Source organism: Grammomys surdaster, unplaced genomic scaffold (assembly GCF_004785775.1).
Source record: "Grammomys surdaster isolate TR1022 unplaced genomic scaffold, NIH_TR_1.0 752, whole genome shotgun sequence".
In the NCBI taxonomy this organism is placed as follows: Eukaryota; Metazoa; Chordata; class Mammalia; order Rodentia; family Muridae; genus Grammomys; species Grammomys surdaster.
Window position 1 is genome coordinate 1,754,822 of NW_021605171.1, and position 20,928 is coordinate 1,775,749.

General features: G+C 37.8%; 1 protein-coding gene across 3 annotated transcripts in view; it reads right to left on the minus strand.

Annotated features, from left to right (window-relative positions):
• Window positions 1–18,201, minus strand: part of Tnip3 (TNFAIP3 interacting protein 3) — a 36,806-nt gene extending 18,605 nt beyond the window's left edge. For 2 of the 3 annotated variants that reach the window (XM_028782478.1, XM_028782479.1), the window contains exons 1-6: window positions 18,128–18,201; window positions 15,235–15,312; window positions 12,535–12,600; window positions 11,302–11,400; window positions 8,831–8,959; window positions 3,289–3,405 (exon numbers count right to left, since the gene is read on the minus strand). In XM_028782478.1, coding sequence (XP_028638311.1) covers window positions 3,289–3,405; window positions 8,831–8,959; window positions 11,302–11,400; window positions 12,535–12,600; window positions 15,235–15,312; window positions 18,128–18,172 — 534 coding nt within the window. In that variant the 5' untranslated portion in view covers window positions 18,173–18,201. The remainder of the gene's footprint in view (window positions 1–3,288; window positions 3,406–8,830; window positions 8,960–11,301; window positions 11,401–12,534; window positions 12,601–15,234; window positions 15,313–18,127) is intronic. The other variant, XM_028782480.1, reaches the window with a different exon arrangement.
• Window positions 18,202–20,928: the final 2,727 nt, after the last annotated feature.

The window sequence follows — 20,928 nt, forward strand, 5'->3', positions numbered from 1 at the left end:
TCTCTCTCTCTCTCTCTCTCTCTCTCTCTCTCTCTCTCTCTCTCTCTGCTTCAGAAGTCTGATACGTGTTAACTCAGGACACTCAGTGCTCTGTGCACTTTCTGTACAGTCAGGCCTCCTCCCATGCCTCTCTGCAGCCCAGCACAATCTCAACCCGAGAGACGAGGACACTGGGACACAAGATAGTTATATTGTTTAGAGACACAATGTTTTGTTTTATGTCTTCTCACTATTTAAGTCCCAATTTCATATTGCTAAGTCAACAACCAGTGGTCCTTTCACACATGATACACTTAAAGGAAGCTGGCTCTTGATTTATTAGTCATACCGATGACATCTAATGTTCATGTTATTCATTTCTATAAAGCATGGGCAAATGTCTCTGTCAGTACACTTAACAAGGACCGTCAAATCATCCTGTACCTTTTTATGAATCCTATTACTCTTTTACAACAATGAGTGAGATATTAAAAAAATCATTAGGCTGTCATAGCTTGAAAAAAATTCTAATAGATTTAAGACATTATATCTGAGGATGTTTCTTAGCTTATAAACACAATTAATCTACATTGTGCGTAGACAGTTGATTGTTTAATTGATAAGTAAAAAATTACAGATGTCATCTGAATAAAAGTTACTTGTGGGTCTTTCTTTATAATGTCAAGCAGATGAATATATGTTACAGAGCTCTGTAACAGGAAGTACACTGCCAAACCTCAACACTAAGTTATCACCAACTGAATTAAATGCAGTAGGAATGAAATATGGTAGGAAATAAAATAATTTCTGCTCAAACAAAATGAATTAAAGTAGCTTCACATGTAAGAAATAAATGAGAGGGTAATTTGTTCACCAGGGACAATTAGAACTTTTTGCCTATTGTTATATTACTTATTAAATTGAATAAATGATTTTCACAAAATTACCTAATTATATTTTGACCCCTTTTAACTTAAATTTTTATTACATAAAATAATTTCTAATTTCTTGGAAATAACTCACAAAATAACTCACATGTAAAATTTGGAATTTCATGTCAGTCCTAGAAAAAAAAGTCAAAAAAATAAAATTTCATTCATAATCTACTGTGAATTAAGAAGGAAAGAAAGATAATTAATTCTTTAACATTTCCTGAAAGGCTGAAGATTTTGAAGCTAAATGACCAGTCAAACAGGTCTCATGCCAATTCCCTCCTTATTGAAAGATCTGATATAGCTCTCAAATAGAATGTTCTTGTCCTTTAAATTATAAATCATACTATTTAAGGTGTGTGTGTGTGTGTGTGTGTGTGTGTGTGTATGTGTGATATAAAAATAAAAAGGGGGTCATGAAAGGAGAGGACGAAATCTTAAGGAAGACAAGATGGAGGTCAAAATTCCTATGAGATGAATACATGAGACATAAAATGAGTGAAGCATCTGAGAAGAGGGAAGCATCTGAGAAGAGGAAGTATCTGAGAGGAGAGAAGCATCTAAGAGGAGGGAAGCTTCCAAGAGAAGGAAGTATCCGAGAGGAGGAAAGAAGCAACTGAGAGGAGGAGGGAAACATCTGAGAGGAAGAAGAACACACGAATAGTGAGACAGGCAAAAGAGTGGCAAACGTGAATGTACTTATGAAAATGGCACAATGAAACCCTTCACATTGTTTGTTAACTTCAAAATTAATAGAAAGGGGTTGTTAGTTACATTTTTCTTAATTAACATCAGTATTTACTTAGCATAGTAATTTCCTGAGTCTATTTTTAATATATTCTATTACACTTAACTTGCTTATATTTAATATACTCTACCTCATGAAATTGGCTTCCTTAAAAGTTCACCAGTTCCATTAAATCTGGAAATCCACTAAACAAAACCTGGGCTCTCACTAGGCATGTGCAAGGCATTTAGAAATATGCATGCTTGGAAGGCAAGAACATTCCAGCCCAACCCTTCAAAGAAAACGGCTTCAAAACAATTTGCCTCTATTTGAGTAGTAGGTAGTTAAACTCTCATTCCACCAAGATAAATATTATAAGAAAAAGATCAGAAGAACTCTCATTTCATAAATAGTCTCTGGGATCCAGTGTTGGGTAATTCTTTAATATACTTTAGTGAAAAGGAATTTCTAGTGGTTTCTATCTCCTTATAAGAATGTATGGGGATGATTTCATCCCCAGAATAACCTCTTAAAAACCAAGTGTCAATCACCAGAATTCAAAAGGGCTGAAGTTAAAAAAAATAAGAAAATAAAAATAGTGCATATATATCCTTGGAAAAAGTTCTTTGTACTAACCTATAACTAAGAATTCAGTCCATCCAAGCAGGATTGAGAAGTTATTTTTCCTCCTAAATATTTAAATCATTTCCAGAAAATGTATTGTATGTGCTTTTCCAAACTAAAGTATTCTTAACCTCTGTTCATGAATATGCCTTCCAAGGCATACATATTTCTAAATGCCATGCATATGCCTAGTGAGATCCCATCATGATAGAATATAGAGATACCTAAGATTATAGCTTTATCTTTGTTTGTTTGGAGAGCCAGCTAGATTGTTTTTATTTGTAGGCACACACAAGCAGCTCAGAAGTAAAATAGCATAGATAATTTCTAAAACATGTCTATACCTGCTTTAAAATTTTGTTATTATTACTTTGTTCTATCTTCCATTGTATGCCACTGGCCAATGAAGTTTAATGTTGACATTATTTCAAGTTCTAAAGTGGAGTTAATTAGCAATAGCTCTTGAGTGAAGTCATTGAATTCCACACACTGTAAGTATTTCTTTCATGTGGCACTTGATGGTATGATCATTATAGTCGTGAAGTTAGAAACAAAATGGTTAAAATATAAATTAAGGATGTTAGCAATAGAACCATTAAAATGCAGAGGTGGGTTTTGATTGTCTCTTTGCTATTACAAACCAGTGTACACTTGCCACTGTCTGCATTAAACCTGTACTAAACCATTTATCTGGAAACTTGTCCTTGCTGGGAAAGAAGATCAAACTTTTCCATTTAATTTTGCAGATTGTCTATTTACTATGATGTAGTAACAAAGTCTACTTGGTGAGCTTTAGAGAGCCTGGGGTGTTGGAAGGAGGGAACTGATGTCTGAAAGCAAACTTGTTGGTTATCTACTAACAGATGGAAGGAACTGAGCTAGCCTGATTGTCAGTGAATATATCAGTGAGAAGGATTTTTACAAAAACGACACTTACTGGAACCTGTTAGACAATTCAGTAAGAGGTAAAGGTATCACATTGAGCCCTGTGTTCACCCCATGATCACATCACTTGTGACCTCTTACCTGCTGCTTGTGACATTCCACCTCTGTTCTCATCTCTGCATGGCTGCACCTGCCTTTACACTTCCCTGAGTCCTCAGAAAATGAAGAGCTCCCAATTGTCAAGGCATCTTGAAGAACCTATATTAAAAATGAAGCACTCTGTTGACAAGAGATTTACAGTCATCTTAGTAATTTTTTCATAATTATTAAAATCTCCTCCAGTACAAGAGGAGGCATTTTTTATGTTCTTCATATGGTTGACTAGCTTTTATCTTCTTCATTTTCCACATGTGTGCATATTTTCTAAGTCTCTGTGTTCCCCATAATGATGTGTATAGTACTCAACCTCCATTATTTTGAAGATCACTCATGTTGACTTTCCTGTCTCCTAGCGAAGGGAAGGGAAGGGAAAGGAAGGGAAAGGAAGGGAAGGGAAGGGAAGGGAAGGGAAGGGAAGGGAAGGGAAGGGAAGGGAAGGGAAGAGAAGAGAAGAGAAGAGAAGAGAAGAGAAGAGAAGAGAAGAGAAGAGAGGATTTTCTCCAGTGTGTTTACTATCTATGCTATTCAAATTTTGGTGTCACCTAAAAGAGTAGACTCCCTGGGCAGTCTATCCAGAGGTTCTGAATCAGTAGGTTTAATGGGGGATCCACTGCTGTATAGCCACACCATATCTCCAAGGAAATCAATTCCAAGTGCCCATTTGTACAATCAAGGCACCACACACCGCAGTTTCTCTTCTGTCTTTTTCTAGCACTCCATTCAATGAGCTGTCAGCCATATTTATGCTTTATCAAAACATCTATTTACTTATGACTGTGTGGTATGATACATGCTTTGAATTTTCCAAGGGATGAGGAGGCAAAGAGAAGCTTGTATTTGCTAGTGTATTCTCATCCTTTCTCATTAGCCCGTGGGGCTTTATACTAATGTTTAGATTATATACTATGCTACCACTTGTTTGGAGAGTTACAATTCATGATGAGTTTAATAAAAATAATTTTCAACATTGTGACAGATGCTCTCTTCCATGAGTTTTCCTCAGCACCATAATTGACAGCTTAATAATTAGTCAAGTGAGTCCTTGGGACTCAGAAAAGGTTCATCTCAGAGGTCTATGAATTCACTTCCTTGGAGAGCAGGTTACAAAACTTAGTGGGGCAAACAGATGATCTTGGTGGTAGTGTGCTGTCCACACTGCTACCCAGGACATCATAAAGACAGAAAGGAAAGCCAGCTTATAGTCTTGAACAGATATTGTCAGACTGGGAATTTCCTACTAGTGGGTTTTAGACTCGATACACACCTTCTAATTCAATGGAAATATTAATTTTCAAAACCTTGCAGGAGAAACTGAATGGATTAGTATAGGCTCAGGGCCCCTAAGACCTTGTGCACAGCACAAAGGAGAAGAGAGACAAAGGCAGGAAATAAGAGATAAAGAAAAGAGATACAGAGTGAGGGAGAAGGGAAAGAGAACAGTGAGAGATATTTGTCCTGGGTTGGGGCAGTGGGGGCAAAGGAATGCCTCTGTTGAAATAAATCACAGACATAGCCCATAGGAAGTATCTAAAGGAAAAAATGATACGATGTTAGAATGAGGTGTTTGATTTTAGTTAAGCATGTTTACTAGATGAGCCACGGGGGCTATTTGATTGCTGGACTTCTGTACTTTGATAAGTGGACCTCAGGAGGAGTAAGTGGCCAAATAAGGGAATAGAGTTTGGTGCTATCTTTAAGAATATAATCTAATGGTTTTCAGCAAAACAAAAGAAATGAGGAAAACGGCAAGGCCCTATTTGCCATGCTTGGGCTGACTAGAGTGCCTTTAGAAGAAAATAGTTTTTGGTGTTGTTGTTTTTTGTTTTTATTTTTTCATCCTCTAGGACAAAATTAAAATTAAAGAACAAATATTTAAATAAATTGTTTAATATACGTATTTATTTATTTTATCTATTTATTATGGTGATTTGGGAATCCTTATGTATGTGAAAGCATTCAGTTCTTTTGAAACATGTATACGCTGCATACTTCTCAGCACTAACCACAAGGTTGAACATTTAAAACTGTTTGAACAATAGTAGCAAGAGTCCTGAGAGGGTGACACAAATGAATGACAGCACTCAGACATGCCAGTGTAATGGCCAGGACCCATGACAAGACTCCTTCTGGAGATCATCTTATTTTAATTGCCTAGTTACCACTCAGTGCTATTCTGAAAATTTAAAAATGAGTCATGAATGAAATGTGAGTTGAATCAACATTTGTTTCATCTTGGTACTTTCCAACTTCCTTGAACCTGTCCTAGATTAGTCCTTTCACTATCAGTTCTGGTACATTAAATAATCCATCCATTCCCAAAATGATAAGGGACAGACAAGTCAATTTTGCTCTGGATGACTCTGGCTGTTAGGCTCAATTCTCACTCCCTTTAATTATCTATCAGTTCTGTAAGAACTTGATATTGGCAAAATTCTTGGATATTTTATTCAAAGCAAATGAACTGAATTAAGTACAAGCATACATTTGTAAAGCTCATATTAATGACTTGTGTTACTGTCTGTTCCTGTTGTTATTTTTAACCCTTGTGTCTCTACTGAGTGACTGGGTTTGCAGGCAACTAAAGGGTGCTCCCAAATTCATGTTCTGAGGTATACTCAAAATATCTCCATATTTATTGCAATAGTTAAGAAAAGGAAAAGAATAGTATTCATCATAAAAATCCACATCTTTGAACACTTAAGAGCTTTGGAGTTTAGTTCTTAGAACTCACATCAGGCTATTCCCAACCTCCTGTAACTTCAGCTCAAGGAAATCTAGTGCCCTCCTCTGGAATCTGAGGGGAGTGCACACACATGGTACACAAAAAAGGCACATACATAGAAATAAACATAAACAAATAAACTTAAGTCTGCTACTACTAATATGAATTATGTGCTTCTCATTATCACTTTATATCTAGGCTTGTAAGTGACAGTATCAGTTGAGCAGAGTGGGCTGAAATCTTTTGGAGTTTTAAGCATTTTGGGGGTTTTATATAATTTTGTATTCCTTATCATGAATCAGAAGCAATAAATTATGGGTTAAGTTAATGTTTTAAATGATGATGCTCAGATCAAAAACTGGTTATTACATATGTTGTAGACTTTCTAATTAAACTGATTGATTAAATCATTCATTCATCCTTTCAGTATTCAATGAACATTTAAAAACTTTGTATAACAAAGGCCTTGTTATAGACACTCCAGAAACATCAGTGACCAAAGTAGAAAAGATTAAGGCTGCATGCTGACCTGCTTTTATCAAGCGTTTCCTCCATGAAGATACACAGTAAAACTATTTTATAGCTGCTTTGTGATGTGAACAAATACTAACATATAATATGTTTTTAACCTAAGACTTCATTTTTCTTCTATTTAAAGAGAAACAAGGCATATTTATAAGCCCTTATATGCACAGTGGCCACACACTCTATTTGTGTACCACGTTGTGGTAACCGGAGCTTCTACCATGCCCACACCTACCTCAAGGAGCTCACAATCAACAGTGGGTCAGTAAATAAGGGCTGGTAAGTGCTAGACATCATTATATACTTGGTGACATTCAGAAATGCCAGGAAAAAAAATTAAAGTAGATATATCTAGGGTGAGGGCATATCATTTTAATTGAGGTGAGAGAAAAATAATTGTTGAAAATATATTTGTGTAAAGTCATGAATTTTGTTAGGACTATTTTTTTCTTGATGAGATTTTGTGTTTCTATGTACCAAACTGCAAACCTACTTTTACTTTTTTCTTTAGAGACACACCTGCTTGGCCTGGAGCTTGCTATAGAGACTAGGCTGGCCTGAAGCTGCAGAAGATCCTCCTACCTCTGCCACCCAAGTGTTGAGATTATAGTTGTGCAAAGCAGCTGCCAATTTCTCTGAATTTAAATAGGTTCTAGCAACCACAATCACCAATTGTGGAAAAACACCATGTAAACATGGAAAGGAACCAAAATACAGGTCTTGGCTATTTATAGGTTTTTGTTGTTTGGGTTTTGGGTTTAGTTTGGTTTTTGTTTGTTTATTGCCTTCATATGGCAAAACGACCCAGAGCACAAATGTGATCATAGGTATCCTATCTCCTCTGATTCATGGGAAGTAATTTTTCCAGTAGAGAATAAAAGAGAAAGAACATATATTTTCCCTGAACATTTTCTATCTCTCTGAAAGATGAAATACAATTCATGAAGTCTTTCTTTACCTTTCCGTTTTCACTTGAAGAATGACTTGTGCTGCAAGCAGACCTAATGGCAAGTCTGGCTAGTAAACATCTTGTCAAAGACATCAGCACACAGCTCACTGGAGTCTTTAAACAGGGTCTCTGAGCATGAGCTGGCATACAGGACTACACACATTTTAAAGATCAGCCCTGCTACTTTCTTTAGCTGTAGACCATTTCTGTTACTTTGGTCATGAAATAACTAATTGAGTGATGCATATCTCAATTCATCCACATTCTTCAACATGCCTGTGTTTACACTTGGCTTAGCTCTTGGAAAAACCACAGTACAGGATTTATGTTTTTGTGCTAAATTAGTGTTCTCATTCCCCAGAATATCACATTAGTTCATGAAACAAAACACATACATACACATATACATACATACATCTATATACACAAACATATACATACATATATTCATATACACGTACATATACATTCATATATGCACACACTTATATACATACACACATACACACACATATATATACATACATATATACATACATACCTCACACATATATATACACAGACATACATATTTATACATACTAGTACACATATACACACATATATATACACACATGCATGCATATATCATATATATATATATATATATATATATAAAACATACACATATATTCATTCATACATGCCCTCATATATCCATAGATACACATATATCCATACACAGACATATACAAACATATGTCCACATTTACACACTCATTGTCATCCCCTTATAACAACTCACTTTTTCCTCCGAGCTTAGCTATTGAGCCACTTGTGGATCCCCAAAGCCCTGCCTCTTTCTGTGGCTGGTTCCTATTCACAGTGGATTCAGGCTTGCTCCCCAGACAGCAGATATCTCAGCTTTGAATTTGGCCCTGAGCGTGCTTCCATACATCATGCATGCATGCATCATAGCCAGCTCCGGAGCTATCACATTAAAGAACAGCTTGCTTCCTCAGGAAGCTTTTGTGGTTGACCAAGATATACGTTATTGTTCACAAACACCCCGTGCAGTTATGTGGTTCTTTTTTTTTAAAAGCTCTTACTGATGACTATTATTTCTCTTTATTTATACTTTTCATGGTCCTTTGCAGGGACAAAAAATTCCCAAAAGCATCCTAGCCAAATATGGCTACATGCTGTGGCTAGGTGTTCTGTGTAAACAGGAGAGAGGATCCTGAGCAGAGGAGAGAGGAACCTCACTGATGCCCTGCTTCTGCTGTGACTCAGAAAGACTCCTGCTGAGGCTTTTGTTTTGACCCTCCTTGCTTCACCTGCGCCGGTACCTTATTGAGGCGTTTAATTTCACATGCATAATATTCTTTCTTCCTATTGGCCAGAGCATTGTTTTCCTTCAACAGCTTATTCTCCTTCTTCAGTGCTTGTAATTCTTTCCTTAAGATGTCCTTTTCCTTCTGAAGAAAAGGGCAAGAAAACAAGATCCAAGTCAAAAATTACCAAAAGGAATAATAGGACAGAAATCCTCAGAGACTGGCTGCTTCTGGCAGATAGTTATCCCCCGGACTAGTTATCAAACCGGACTGGCAACGTTTTCTCTAACATTGTTTCTGAGCAATCTTCTTTGCGTAGGGGACAGGGTTACTGAATGCATCAAAACTTAATGCTATTGTGGTGATCCTAGGGGTAAAACTTGCAGACCTTAATCCTCATATGCAATAGTCAAATCAGTGGGTGTGGTGCGTAGTCTACTTCCTATTCCTAAAGAATTGGTTAAAAGCATTTAAAGGGCCTAAAACCTGGGGGAAAAATCACTGCAATAAACTGATACTAAGTAGCTCAAGGCTAATCTTGTACTATTCTATGCCAGAAACAAGGACAATAACTTTTAGACAAATAAGAAACTTCACTGCAGATAAATATTCAGAGTATAGCATTGTCATAACTGCAGTTAAAAGGCAAAACTCCAGCCTCTGAATGGCTGTCGGTGCCTCAGACAATCTCCAGGAAGTTCTCTGTTTTATGTAACTGAGGATCCTGACTCCTGTCTCTCAGTTCTTCGGTTTATACAATAGATAGCATGCTTTGTGGAGTAAATTGGATCCTTAATGAGAATTCAGTCTAGAAAAATAAATATTGCAGAATATAGATAACTCAAGATGAGAAGTAGCTAACATAGTGGTTAAAATGTTATTTCAGTCACTTTCCAATCTAGTTATTATATTTAAGAAATCAATCTCAAGCAACTTATTTCCTTTAAAAGGGAAAACATCTCATTAGCACTTCAAGGGGCTGAGCCTATGGACTTAGATGAGTTAATCATTTTCTATTTAACACAGGTTAAGAGAATAGTATTGTATTATATCTAGAAAAAGTTCCCAAGTACATACAGAAAAAATACTGAAATTCCTGGCTAGGGTGTAGCTGGAGAAGGAAGTGAGTGTGTGCTGCGTGACAGAAAAGGATTAGTCACAACCTTGTTTCCTGGTTCACCCTGACAGTAACCTGAGCAAGGTGGGCAAACCTGGGCTATGGTATGGTGAATACTGTTCCTGGTAGTAGTGAAGATACTCAGAGAGACATACATGTTCTCTGAGTGTCAGACTACTAAGATAAGGTTCCCAAGGATTCTCATGCTGGGAAAGAACCCTGGTGCAGGCAAAAGAGATTTCACAGATAGGGGTGTGTGTGTGTGTGTGTGTGTGTGTGTGTGTGTGTGTGTAAGAGAGAAAGAGAGAGAGAGAGAGAGAGAGAGAGAGAGAGAGAGAAAGAGAGGGAACTTGTCAGATTCCCACAGAAGACTGAAGAAGGGCAATGATTATTCAGTGAGTATCCAGCAAAAACCACAACTTAACCAGGACTGCTTAGTGGTGAACACCTCTTGACATCTGTTTAAAACTGATCGTCATGTCAGAACCCAGAATGTGAACTTGAAGGTCACCGAATCTCTTTCTCCTTGTTCTTCCCAATGTGGGTACAGACAGTGACTAATTTCCTTTCTCAGGTTTTCACAATGATTTGTCACTTTAATTTCCCTGTTGAGAATAGTGTCTGAGCCTTATGTGTCAGGACACAGACTTCACTCTAGAAGTTCTGCTAACAGTATTGTTGGGCTTCTGCACTTAAGTGTATGGTAGTGAAAAGCTTTCCTTGCAAATACGTATAATTGTTTTTATTCTTACTATAGCCTCAGAGAAAGATCATTGGGGTTTAACATTCTCCTTTCATATACCTTATCATAAAGTCCAACGAATGAAGACAAAGCTTGCATAGGGAGAAACCCCTCTCATTGCAGGCAGAAGCCTGGGTTCAGGTGCCCATGTTCTTGACCTGCTCAAGGCTGTACTCAGGATTGTGAATGAGAGACTGAATATGAAGTGGTTCTTAAAGTAGTCTGCTTACCCAGGTGTACCCAGGTGTGGTCAGTACTTTATAACCCCAGCACTTGGGACCCTTAGCCAGGAGAGCAGATAGCAGTTTCAAGGCCAGACCGGGGTCAGTAAACAATTCTGGGCAAGAGAGTTAAGACTGCCGGATTTAGTGAAACTTTGTCATTAGCAATAAAAAGAGTCACAGAAAAGGCTGCAAAACCCGGCAACGTTCTCATCCAATCAGACACTTTGTTATTTCCTGGTCACTAGAGGCACGACTCCCTCCCTCCCTTTAACTCCTCCCTTCTCCACTCTGGGGCTCTGTGCCTGCCTGTGGCTCCTAAGGGAGCCGGTTTTCTTTTCTTTTTTTTTTTTGGGGGGGGAGCCGGTTTTCTTAACTGGACTTTGCTCAACCAGAGGCCACCCACCTCGAGCTGCCTGTCGCCCTCTGTCACACTTTGCTTCTGTTCTTTCTCTAGGTTGTGAGTATTTTCTGTGGCCGCCAGTTTAGTTTTCAGTTCCAGGACCTTAGGGGGATCATCAGAGACAATTGCAGACAATCACACAAGGTGTCCAGCCCAGGGCACTTGGGATCAAAAGCGCCTCACCCCACACTAACAGAGGACCCCCCAAGGAAGAGCTCTTCCCTACATAATATCATCACATTTGCGTTTTAAAGGGGATTTGCTCTACAGAGAAAACACAGAATTTATTCCCAAATGGTGTCCTGCTCATTTCTCCTTTCTTCAAACCACTTCTACTTCCTACTTGGAGGAGCTAGAGTCTAGAAAGCTGGGCTCCAAGCTCTCCAGATGTGCCCGGACTCTAGGACGTAAGGCAAGAAAAAGCCGCATGTGGTCAGGAGGCAGGCAGAACCATCCAGGCTTGGGATCTGCGAAATTAAATCTCAGAGAGAGAACCTTAGACGTGGTTCTTCCTCCAGTTTGAGATTTGTACTTGTTCTGACCTCTGGGTTCACTGGCCACTCTGAGAAGTTCTTTCTGGGAACACTGTTGTTACAATCTGGAGCCACAGACAGCTCCAGGATGGATAAAACTAGGTGGCCAGACAACTGTAGTGGCATACTATCTTCCTGTTTTCTAAATTTAACTCTTCTGAGTATCAAATGGGGAAGAAAAAGCAAGGGCTGTTGTATTACTGTGGTCAGTTTTCTTCGTTCTGAATTATTTAGGGGAATTTACTTTCTTCTGTCTTTTTGAAAATGAAGTACTTTCAAATAATAACGACTTTAACTTATCAAAAAAGAAATTCCCCAAAAAGTTCCTTTCTGGCTAAAAAGCTTTTCCACTGCATATGCTTTAGAGAAAGCAGAAGGGGTAGTTCCCTTCCACTCTGTCTCTCACCACTTGTCGCTGTTTCTCTATGTACGGAAGGTAGCTGGGTTTTCTCATGGATTTCTCACTGATCAGACCTCAATCTTAACTTAGAAGTAATGACTCAGAGCTGGGAGCACTCAGGAGAACTCTTGGGACAGAACCTGTGCTACCTTTCCAGCAACTGACTGACACTGTATCCTTAGGACAAAGAAACCAATCATGATGGTAGAATCCTGTCCCTCGTTTACCAGTAGTTAGAGATCCACAAAATTGTCTTCTGGCTTTATCAAGATTAAAGAAATTCCCAAGGAGAGAGTTTCTTACTTTTCTTTCATATAACTCTTTCATATTTCGGAATTGTTGGTCCCACTGTTGATTGACATCCAGGAGCTGAAATTATTAAAAATTGGTGATTCAACAAAAGATTTAAATCTACTTGGAAGTTTTGAAAATATGAGATCACTATTTGAACTTATTCAGATTTTCGAAGCCATAGATAAAAGCAGCTCTCCCAGGAAGCTCTGATTGGACTGGGATGGTTTCCATATCAGGCTAAAAAGAGGATTGTGAGGCCTTGGGTAGAAAAGCAGACTCACACCAGAGTCTGGTGGGAGCCTCTCAAGAGCTAAGCTAAGAACTCCAACATCTACTGTAAGACAGTAAAAAGAAAATTTTCCTTTTAGAGAGGTTTCAAGTAAGATTGTTAAAACGGTCATGCTCAAGGCCTGAATGTGAATGGTTTTTCTCTTTCCTAGTTGCAAACTTATAATTGTCTAGGAGTCTCATCCGAAACTCCATTTACAGTGGAAAACAAGGTGTGCCTTAACATCTTTCTTGCAAACTTTATGAAGCACTGTTTATTTTTAAAGTGTACAGTCCTACCCTAGACACCTCAAGAGCCATCCTATAACCTGGCTTATCAAATCAAGTAAAGGAAAAAATGTGTCTATGCAGCTCTGTGAGTTGCAATTTGAGTCACCAAAATAGTTTACATAGCTACCATTAGAGTGAGCACAGCTCTCTTATGAGGAGTCTACATCCACATTCTGTACAATAAGAATATACCTTATTCTTTCCCTGAAAACTTCTCATTGTTGAAGTCTATGTTCAACTTCTTTTGTCATAAATTCCAACTCAACTTCATCCTGGCTAATCCTGAAATTCTTTTCTGTGGTGAAGTCAAGTATTTGGCTTCCTCTGAGTGGTGGTCCCCATAAGCCAAGGGAATACCTCAAATTGTAGGTAGCAGTGCTGGGCTGTGCCCCCCTTAGTACCCCTGCTGGGAATTTAGATGGACACATTCTCATATCACAATATCTAGTTCATGAATAAAAACAAAACAAAACAACAACAACAAAACACATTAGGTCTAAAGAAGCCATGTCTTAACAAATCAGCTGAGATGTTTATTAGAAACTTCTACCTTCCCTACTTATTTTTGTTTTCATCTTTGATTAATTCAGCCAGAATCTAGTGAAACTTTGTATTTATATTCTGTAAGAATTATTATTAGTTGAAAGCTCTCTTTACATATTTTTCTTGTTTGTTTACTATCTCTACCAGAATGAATTCTTGTTACAGCTTTTCGAAGAGTTTATCTTGAAGTACAGACTGTGTTAATTGTTATCATTTGCTTGCAGTGACATACTTTAGAATGCAGACATATTTTTGATTCCTTTTGGAATCATTCAGAAAGTTTAGATTTTTGGGATTAATTATTTTTGTTATAAGACAATATTTAGAAATGCATTTAAAACTCTTTGATAACTAGAAGAAAAAACATCTTGGTCTGTTTCATTTTCTGGTAAGAAAAATTCACAGTTCTGTGTTGAAAAAAAAATCTCTGCAGTTAGCAGCATGACGCAGATATCAAAAAGTTACTCACAATGTCCATAAATAAATAAATAAATAAATAAATAAATAAACTAAATAAAAATCCAAAACTTCCACCTAAATACAATCAAAATAAAAAAAAAAAACCTAATCCAGAGTGGCAGTTAATAGAAAACTCTTGTCCTGAAAACTCTCATATTTACTTAATATGCAGCTGTAGAATAGACTATGAAGATACTTGGGTCATTGCCATGCAGGTCTATGCCCTGGTGACATTCTGCAATAGGTTAGTGATTTTCCAGAAGGACACAAAACTTCCCAGCATCAAAGGGTAGGAGAAGGTTCTGAAGAAGAAAACAAGGAAGCTGAAATGCACAGAATGAGTCAGCCAACAAACCACAGAACTCATGTGGGATGCATCTGCTTTGCTTTTTAACTCCTCTGTCAAGAAGAGTTCTCAGACCCATTAAATGAGGAACATGCCAACAGTACAACTAACAACATTTGTTAATTCCCAGCAGTGTTTTAGAAATCACATTTTTTAATGCATTGTACTTTATGTACTTTTCTTCTTTTTAAGATTAACATTTAATTTTTATTTTATCTGTTTGGGTATGTAGCATACATGTATGTACGTGGACCACACACATGGCTGGTACCATCAGATGTCAGAAGAAGTCATAAGATTCCTTAGAATTGGAGTTACAGAGGGTTAAGAACCATCATATGGGTGCTGAGAACCGAACCTGAGCCCTGTACAGCAGCAACAAGTATGTTAACTACTGAACCCTCTCTCCAGCCCCTGACGGGTATTTATAACTCACATTCACTAAGGTAGTCAGCTCAGGAAGTCACCAAACAAATCTACTGTGCATAAGCTTTTAACAAATCAAATTTCTTCATGTGCCCGTTTAGAAAGTCATTGGCAATAAACTCCCATGATGCACATGGTGAAAATATCAATAGATGCAAAAGCTGGATTATAACTACCACATTCATAACACCAACACTTTTCCAGTTGTCATAGCACAAACATGAATTCTAAAACCTTTTTATTTTAAAATAGTGTAATCCAGTATTCTAGAGATAAATACTGTGATTTAATGACAGAAATAAGACAGTAAGAATATCTTGTTTTAGTCTCAGTCTTAATACATGGCTACGTGACTTTATCTAATATTTCTACATTACCTCTTGTCTCTGTTTTTCCAAGTGCTTTATCTTTTGTTCAAGGGAATTTGTCAAGTCCTTTCTTCTTGGTGGAGCACACTTTAATATTAATAAAAAAAAAGGTTGAGATTAAGCAGTGAATAGAATAAAGAGAGGACATTCTGATCTTCAAAAACCTCATTGATCTAGCCTAATCTTGTATTTTGCAAAAATATTTTCTATAATTTGCTTATCATGTACAAGGCCCTGAGTTTGATTCCTAGCACTTAATAGACAAAACCATCATCACAGGGACAAGCTGATGGACCAGCCTAATATACTGTTCACTTATTTTAATTCATCACTGAAACAAGTCACTAATAAATTTTATGTAAACAAGACAAACATATACAGCTAAAATGCATCAAATTGATTACAAATTATGAACAAATTAACTGCCAGTATGGCTATTACACAATTATGTTATAGAAGTAGGTAGAGATTATCTGACCCTATCTAATTTAGCTAGCTTTTTAGGTGGGCCATTGGAACACACGTTTAGACTAAAAATAAGTTATTGTCATAATGAGGACTAAAAACCCTGTCTTCAGTTACTTTCCACCCAGGATTGAGATAATCATTCAAAGAAGAGCTAAAGTTCTAAAAGCTACCTGCCATTTAGCAAAATGGACCACCTCCAGGAAAGCTTACAGAAAGGAACGCTTCCCTGCTGTAATTCAATAGTCTATATGTATCCTATCTAGGTCATTAAGTAATTCAGTGAACTGGGTGATCAGGGCAGTCCTGAGTTCTGTGCTCAGGTTCAGGAGCAATCATTACCATGAACCACAACCCTGAATTCCATTCATGAACAACCAAGAAACATTGTTCAGACATATCCATCTTCATCAAAGTGGTTGGAGAAAAGACTGGCAATCAGCTTGGAATTTCAAAGACTTCTTTTCATTGGAAATGATTAATAAAATGATTTTTCTAACTTATTCATATCTCAATGTTTCAGGGATTGATAACATATTTACAGAGAATAGATGCTGTCCTTTGTTCTTAAACTTCTCTTAATTTAGAGTTGTGTTCTCATCAGACCACATTCTAAGGACAGTCTTCTGCTGGTCAATAAACAAGGTGATTACCTCAAGAGGCCATTTGGCTAAACCAGCAATGTGACATCAAAACCTAAGTGGTAGCAATGCTTGGCATTATTATTGGAGTTTCTCTTTTGGGGGATGATTCTAAGAAACTGGGCCCATACTGGATTAGAACTGAGTAAACACAAAGTCTAAAAAATGCTATAAGCTGACCCTACCCAGCATGCTCTGAGCTGAGCAAGGAAGAGATGTCCTGAGTTTGATTCTAAACTAGTGATTCTCCCCAATAGCATGATAACATCACAGGGGAGCCTGTGAAGAGCAAAGCAGCCTGAGCACTAAACCAGTCCTATAGATTCACAATTTCCCCCTAATGATAAGTATCCTAACATCCAACATCATGCTTAGAAATACGATCTTTAGGTCCTCAAAAATCTTCCTATTTGTGATACAAAAATTGTGAGTAGCAAACACTTGCACGGTCTGGGATCTGGTGTTCCATGCACCCTCCAACCACCCAGCAATGTTCTCTATACAAAAAGAAAAAAAAAAGGAAGACACGTTGAATCTTGACTTTTATTTTGATAAGGTTTCTATACTAAATCTTTAAGAAAGTCTACTTGTAACCATCCCATGGAGTACTAATGTTCGAGATTCTGAAATAGTAGTTATAATTGAAGACATGAAAAGAGAAGATAGAACAGAGGGCTAGAAAGGGTTTATGAAAGAAATCTATCACCAGGCATTTCTAGATAGACTACTCGGCCTTGTACCATGGTTTTCATGCCTCAGTTACATATTAAAACCAAGCAGAGTCAAACAAACACAAAGGTGTTCGTATTTGGAGTAAGTTTTTGTGTGTGTTTGATTTTCTTTTCAGTTTTTTCCTCAACTAGCAAAGTCATCTGATATCATAGTAAATACAAAGATAAATTGTCATTGTATTTCATTGTATTGTGCCAGTCATTGTGTTCTGGAAAGGGCCTACTTATAAAGCAAATAATACTTCTAAACAATTCCTTATTCACCTTTTCTGTGAAATGAAGTCTGTGTTGAAAATGTCTGGGTACTTCTTCTTCTACTAAAACATTCGAGTCAACTGCTGAGACATGCAAGTTGTGATACAGGAAATTAAATATCTAAATGAATAAATGAATTCCATTTAGTTTCTCATTATGTCTTGGATAACTCTTTAAGAAGAATTAGAGATAATCGAGCAAGTTAGCAGAGTGGGTAATTCACAGGCCACTGAGTCAAATAACTGAGTTTGATCTCTGGGACCCACACTGTGGAAGAAAAGCCCTAACTCTGGCAGGTAGTCAGTCCCCTGGCCTCCACAATCACTTTAGCATATGTGTATGCACACATTCAAAGTAAATGAATACAAATATAATAAAACTAAGAAAGCATAATAATTAATTCATTGAGATAGCTAATGTATCTGTAATAACTGAAGAAATTATAGCTCCAGTTGAATATATTAATACTAAAAGTCTTTTACTGCTAAATAACATTTGTAGTCACATCTTTACAGCCCTTTTTTTTTTAGACTTTACAGTGAACTAACCTCTTCTACAGAAGAACAAAATCGCATAGGGAAAGGAATCTGTGGAGATACGGTCCTGTCGTTTATTAGAAGCAGCCCAGCCCAGGGTGTTCATAGGCAACACAGGGTCATCAGTGACCTTTTATATGTCAGCTAACACTGGTTCAAATTCTGAGCAGGTTGAAGAAGGCAGCTCAGCTACTGATGCTCTCTGCTTCTCGAACCCTCTACCATTGTTTCTTAGCTCTGGGTATGACCACTTTAACCTGACACATGCTCTTACCTCTGTGTGCTCCATGTAAGCTCCAGCTGCACTCAGTCCAGCCATGTCCTGGGAAGACAGGGAAGTTGTTTTTCTCCAAGTCTTGTAAAGCAGAAAGAAAAGGAGAAAAAGAAAATCTCTTGTGGTGCCTTTTACAATGAGAACACTCCAACTTTGGAAAGCATATGTCTCTGTTAGCAACAAGTTCTCTTCAGATTCCAGCAGAAGTGACTATATGTTAACCACACAGAATAGGGATGCACGGGGAGAAATGTGATTTTAACTTTTATTGGCTTCCATGTAACTGGGATTTCCCAGGATGTCTCAAGTAGGCAGGCAGTGACTAAGATGTGGGGCAGATTGGCCTTATTATGTATATAAATTGCCCTTCTTCCTCTAGAGAAGTTTCTCCCACTAGAGGAGGAAGTTCCTACCCACAGAATGCCAGGGGCCAACCTAGCCTTTCCTGTAGCCTAACTGCCAGAAATTTACTGTATTTATCTGAATAGTTAGGTCACTGTTGATTTTTTTTGACAACTTGATTTCTTGTTTCCTATGGGTATGATTTTCCAGCAATGTCTCCTAAACATGAGCTTAGCTGTGTAGGCCATGGTGAGTCACATCTGCCTGTGAGTGCTACAAACTCTCACAGAAGCAAAAAAAAAAAAAAAAAAAAAGAAAGAAAGAGAGAAAGAAAAGAAACAATTCTTAGCAAAATAAAATAAAATTGTGTTGCTTGTACACCAAGCATTCTGTATTGGTGTAAAGGACAATCTGGCTTTCAGATTGAATATTCATAGGCTGAGCTCAAATTTTGTTTAAATAATTAAACTAGTTTTTCCTCCAGAATTTTGGTCTGCCTTAACTGGCAGGCTCCTTCCTGTCTTGCTACAGACCTTTCAGTTAATGATGTACTGGAGACGTGCTGCATAGGGGACTGAGGGCATGGAGGCTTTGGAGCTGTGCTTTGGACGGAATATTCTGGAACAGAAAAAAGGAAAGCAGGAGTTGCTGAAAGGAAAAAAAAACTTCTTTCAGTTCATTCACATGACTGGAGCCTTTCATGCAGACACACACAAGTAGGCTAAAGTATAAAACAAACACACACACAAGTAGACTAAAGTAAAAAACAAAACAAACAAACAAAAACAAACAAAAAGCTCTGGAACCACAAAACTTATAAAAGGAAGTGTGTACATGTCCAAGGCCTGACTTCTTCCTTTTCCATCTGTCAGATAGTCTATCTCTCACTTTCTCCTGTTCTACTCCATGTTCCTCTCATATTAAATTACCTCAACAACCTGAAATGAGGCTTTTCTCCTCTCCCGTGTGCCCTTGAGTATGCTCCTTTGCTTCCTGGCCCCTGCCCATAGACCTGGTGAGCACAGAACCTCTCTTGTCCTCTGATTTTACACTGTTTTTTCTTCCCAGTCAGAGGGAACGCTTCTCCAATTTTGATCATGTGTTTCTTTGTCGCCATATTCATCTCTGTATCTACACTGCTCTAGCAATATTAAACACATTTCATTAAATGAGTAGATTGGTGAATATCCATTATACTATACTCCAAATGTGTGGACTTTTGTTAAGTGCATTTGCTTAACTCCTGCTATTTTGAAGATGTGTTCTGAAGACATATATGAGTGAAAGAAAGTTGTGCTGCCTTAGAGAAATATCCAAAAATGTGTGTGGGGTTCAAATTGTTCCTATAGAGTTCTGAAGGTAAAAGTTATGACACGCATGTGCTCTGACTGTAGAGGATAGAAACTGAGGCTTCCCAGATACTGACATGTTATCCACACTGAGACGTGCCCACCAAAAATAAAGAAAAATCTTTAATGGGAAAGCAATTTTGTTCCAACACACACTTATCTACCCTCCTTCTCACTTCCAATACACATGCTCAGAGTGAGGTGTATACAGTTAAAAGTTCTTTATGTTTTTCTGTGTTAGGTTGCACTGGAGTAGTAGAAGCAGCAATGTAAACCCTCAAAAATGGTCTAAAAGAACATTCTCTTTAAATGTTATCCTTGGCATGTCTGTCTCTGAAGTCTTCCCTGCCATGGATCCTGACACATGCTCCTTACTTGAGTCATGATGGCAGTTATCATGTCAAAATTACAGCTTTGCAGTTCTCATCACAACTCCTCCATCTCTTCTGCTGTATAGATTGATAGCATAGTGAGTTTCTATGAGTTCTCGGTCCTAATATGTATGAATAACAAAATTCCCTGATGAAAATGGGAATTTCAGTAGGCCTACCTCAGGAATGAAAAGAGAGGCTCTACAGGCCTCGGTGTCTTGGCTACAATCCCTCTCAGGGGCGGCCTTCAGTCACTCTTTTTTTTTTTTTCAGAAAAAATCTCACCAGTTGAGGTGACTTTTAGAGAAACTGAAGTCTCACCTCCACCTCTCCAAAGCAATTTTAAAACTTTCTCAATGATGAAATTGCCAAAGTAATATACATAGGAGAAAATTAGCCTAAGGAATTTTCAGGTACTAATCAGCAACTGCCATTAGCGATATTGACTATATTTTTTTCACAGTTAGTCTGAGAAGAAAGCATGGCATGTCTGCTGATGCCTGAAGGCTTTCTTTGGCAAGCTTCTGAATTGATGTGTATGGATGTTCAGGCTCATGCACTATCTCAGTAAAAGACAGACGACCTGGAAGGGACATGTTCTAATTGTGGGATGAGGTCATCTGGTTTCATACCTCAGCTCTATCTCTCCAGGCTTGTGACTGGGTAAGGTGTTTCAGCAATTAAAGGGCCAACTTCAACATTATGCAGTGGGATCATGGTAACATCTTTCCTAGAGTGG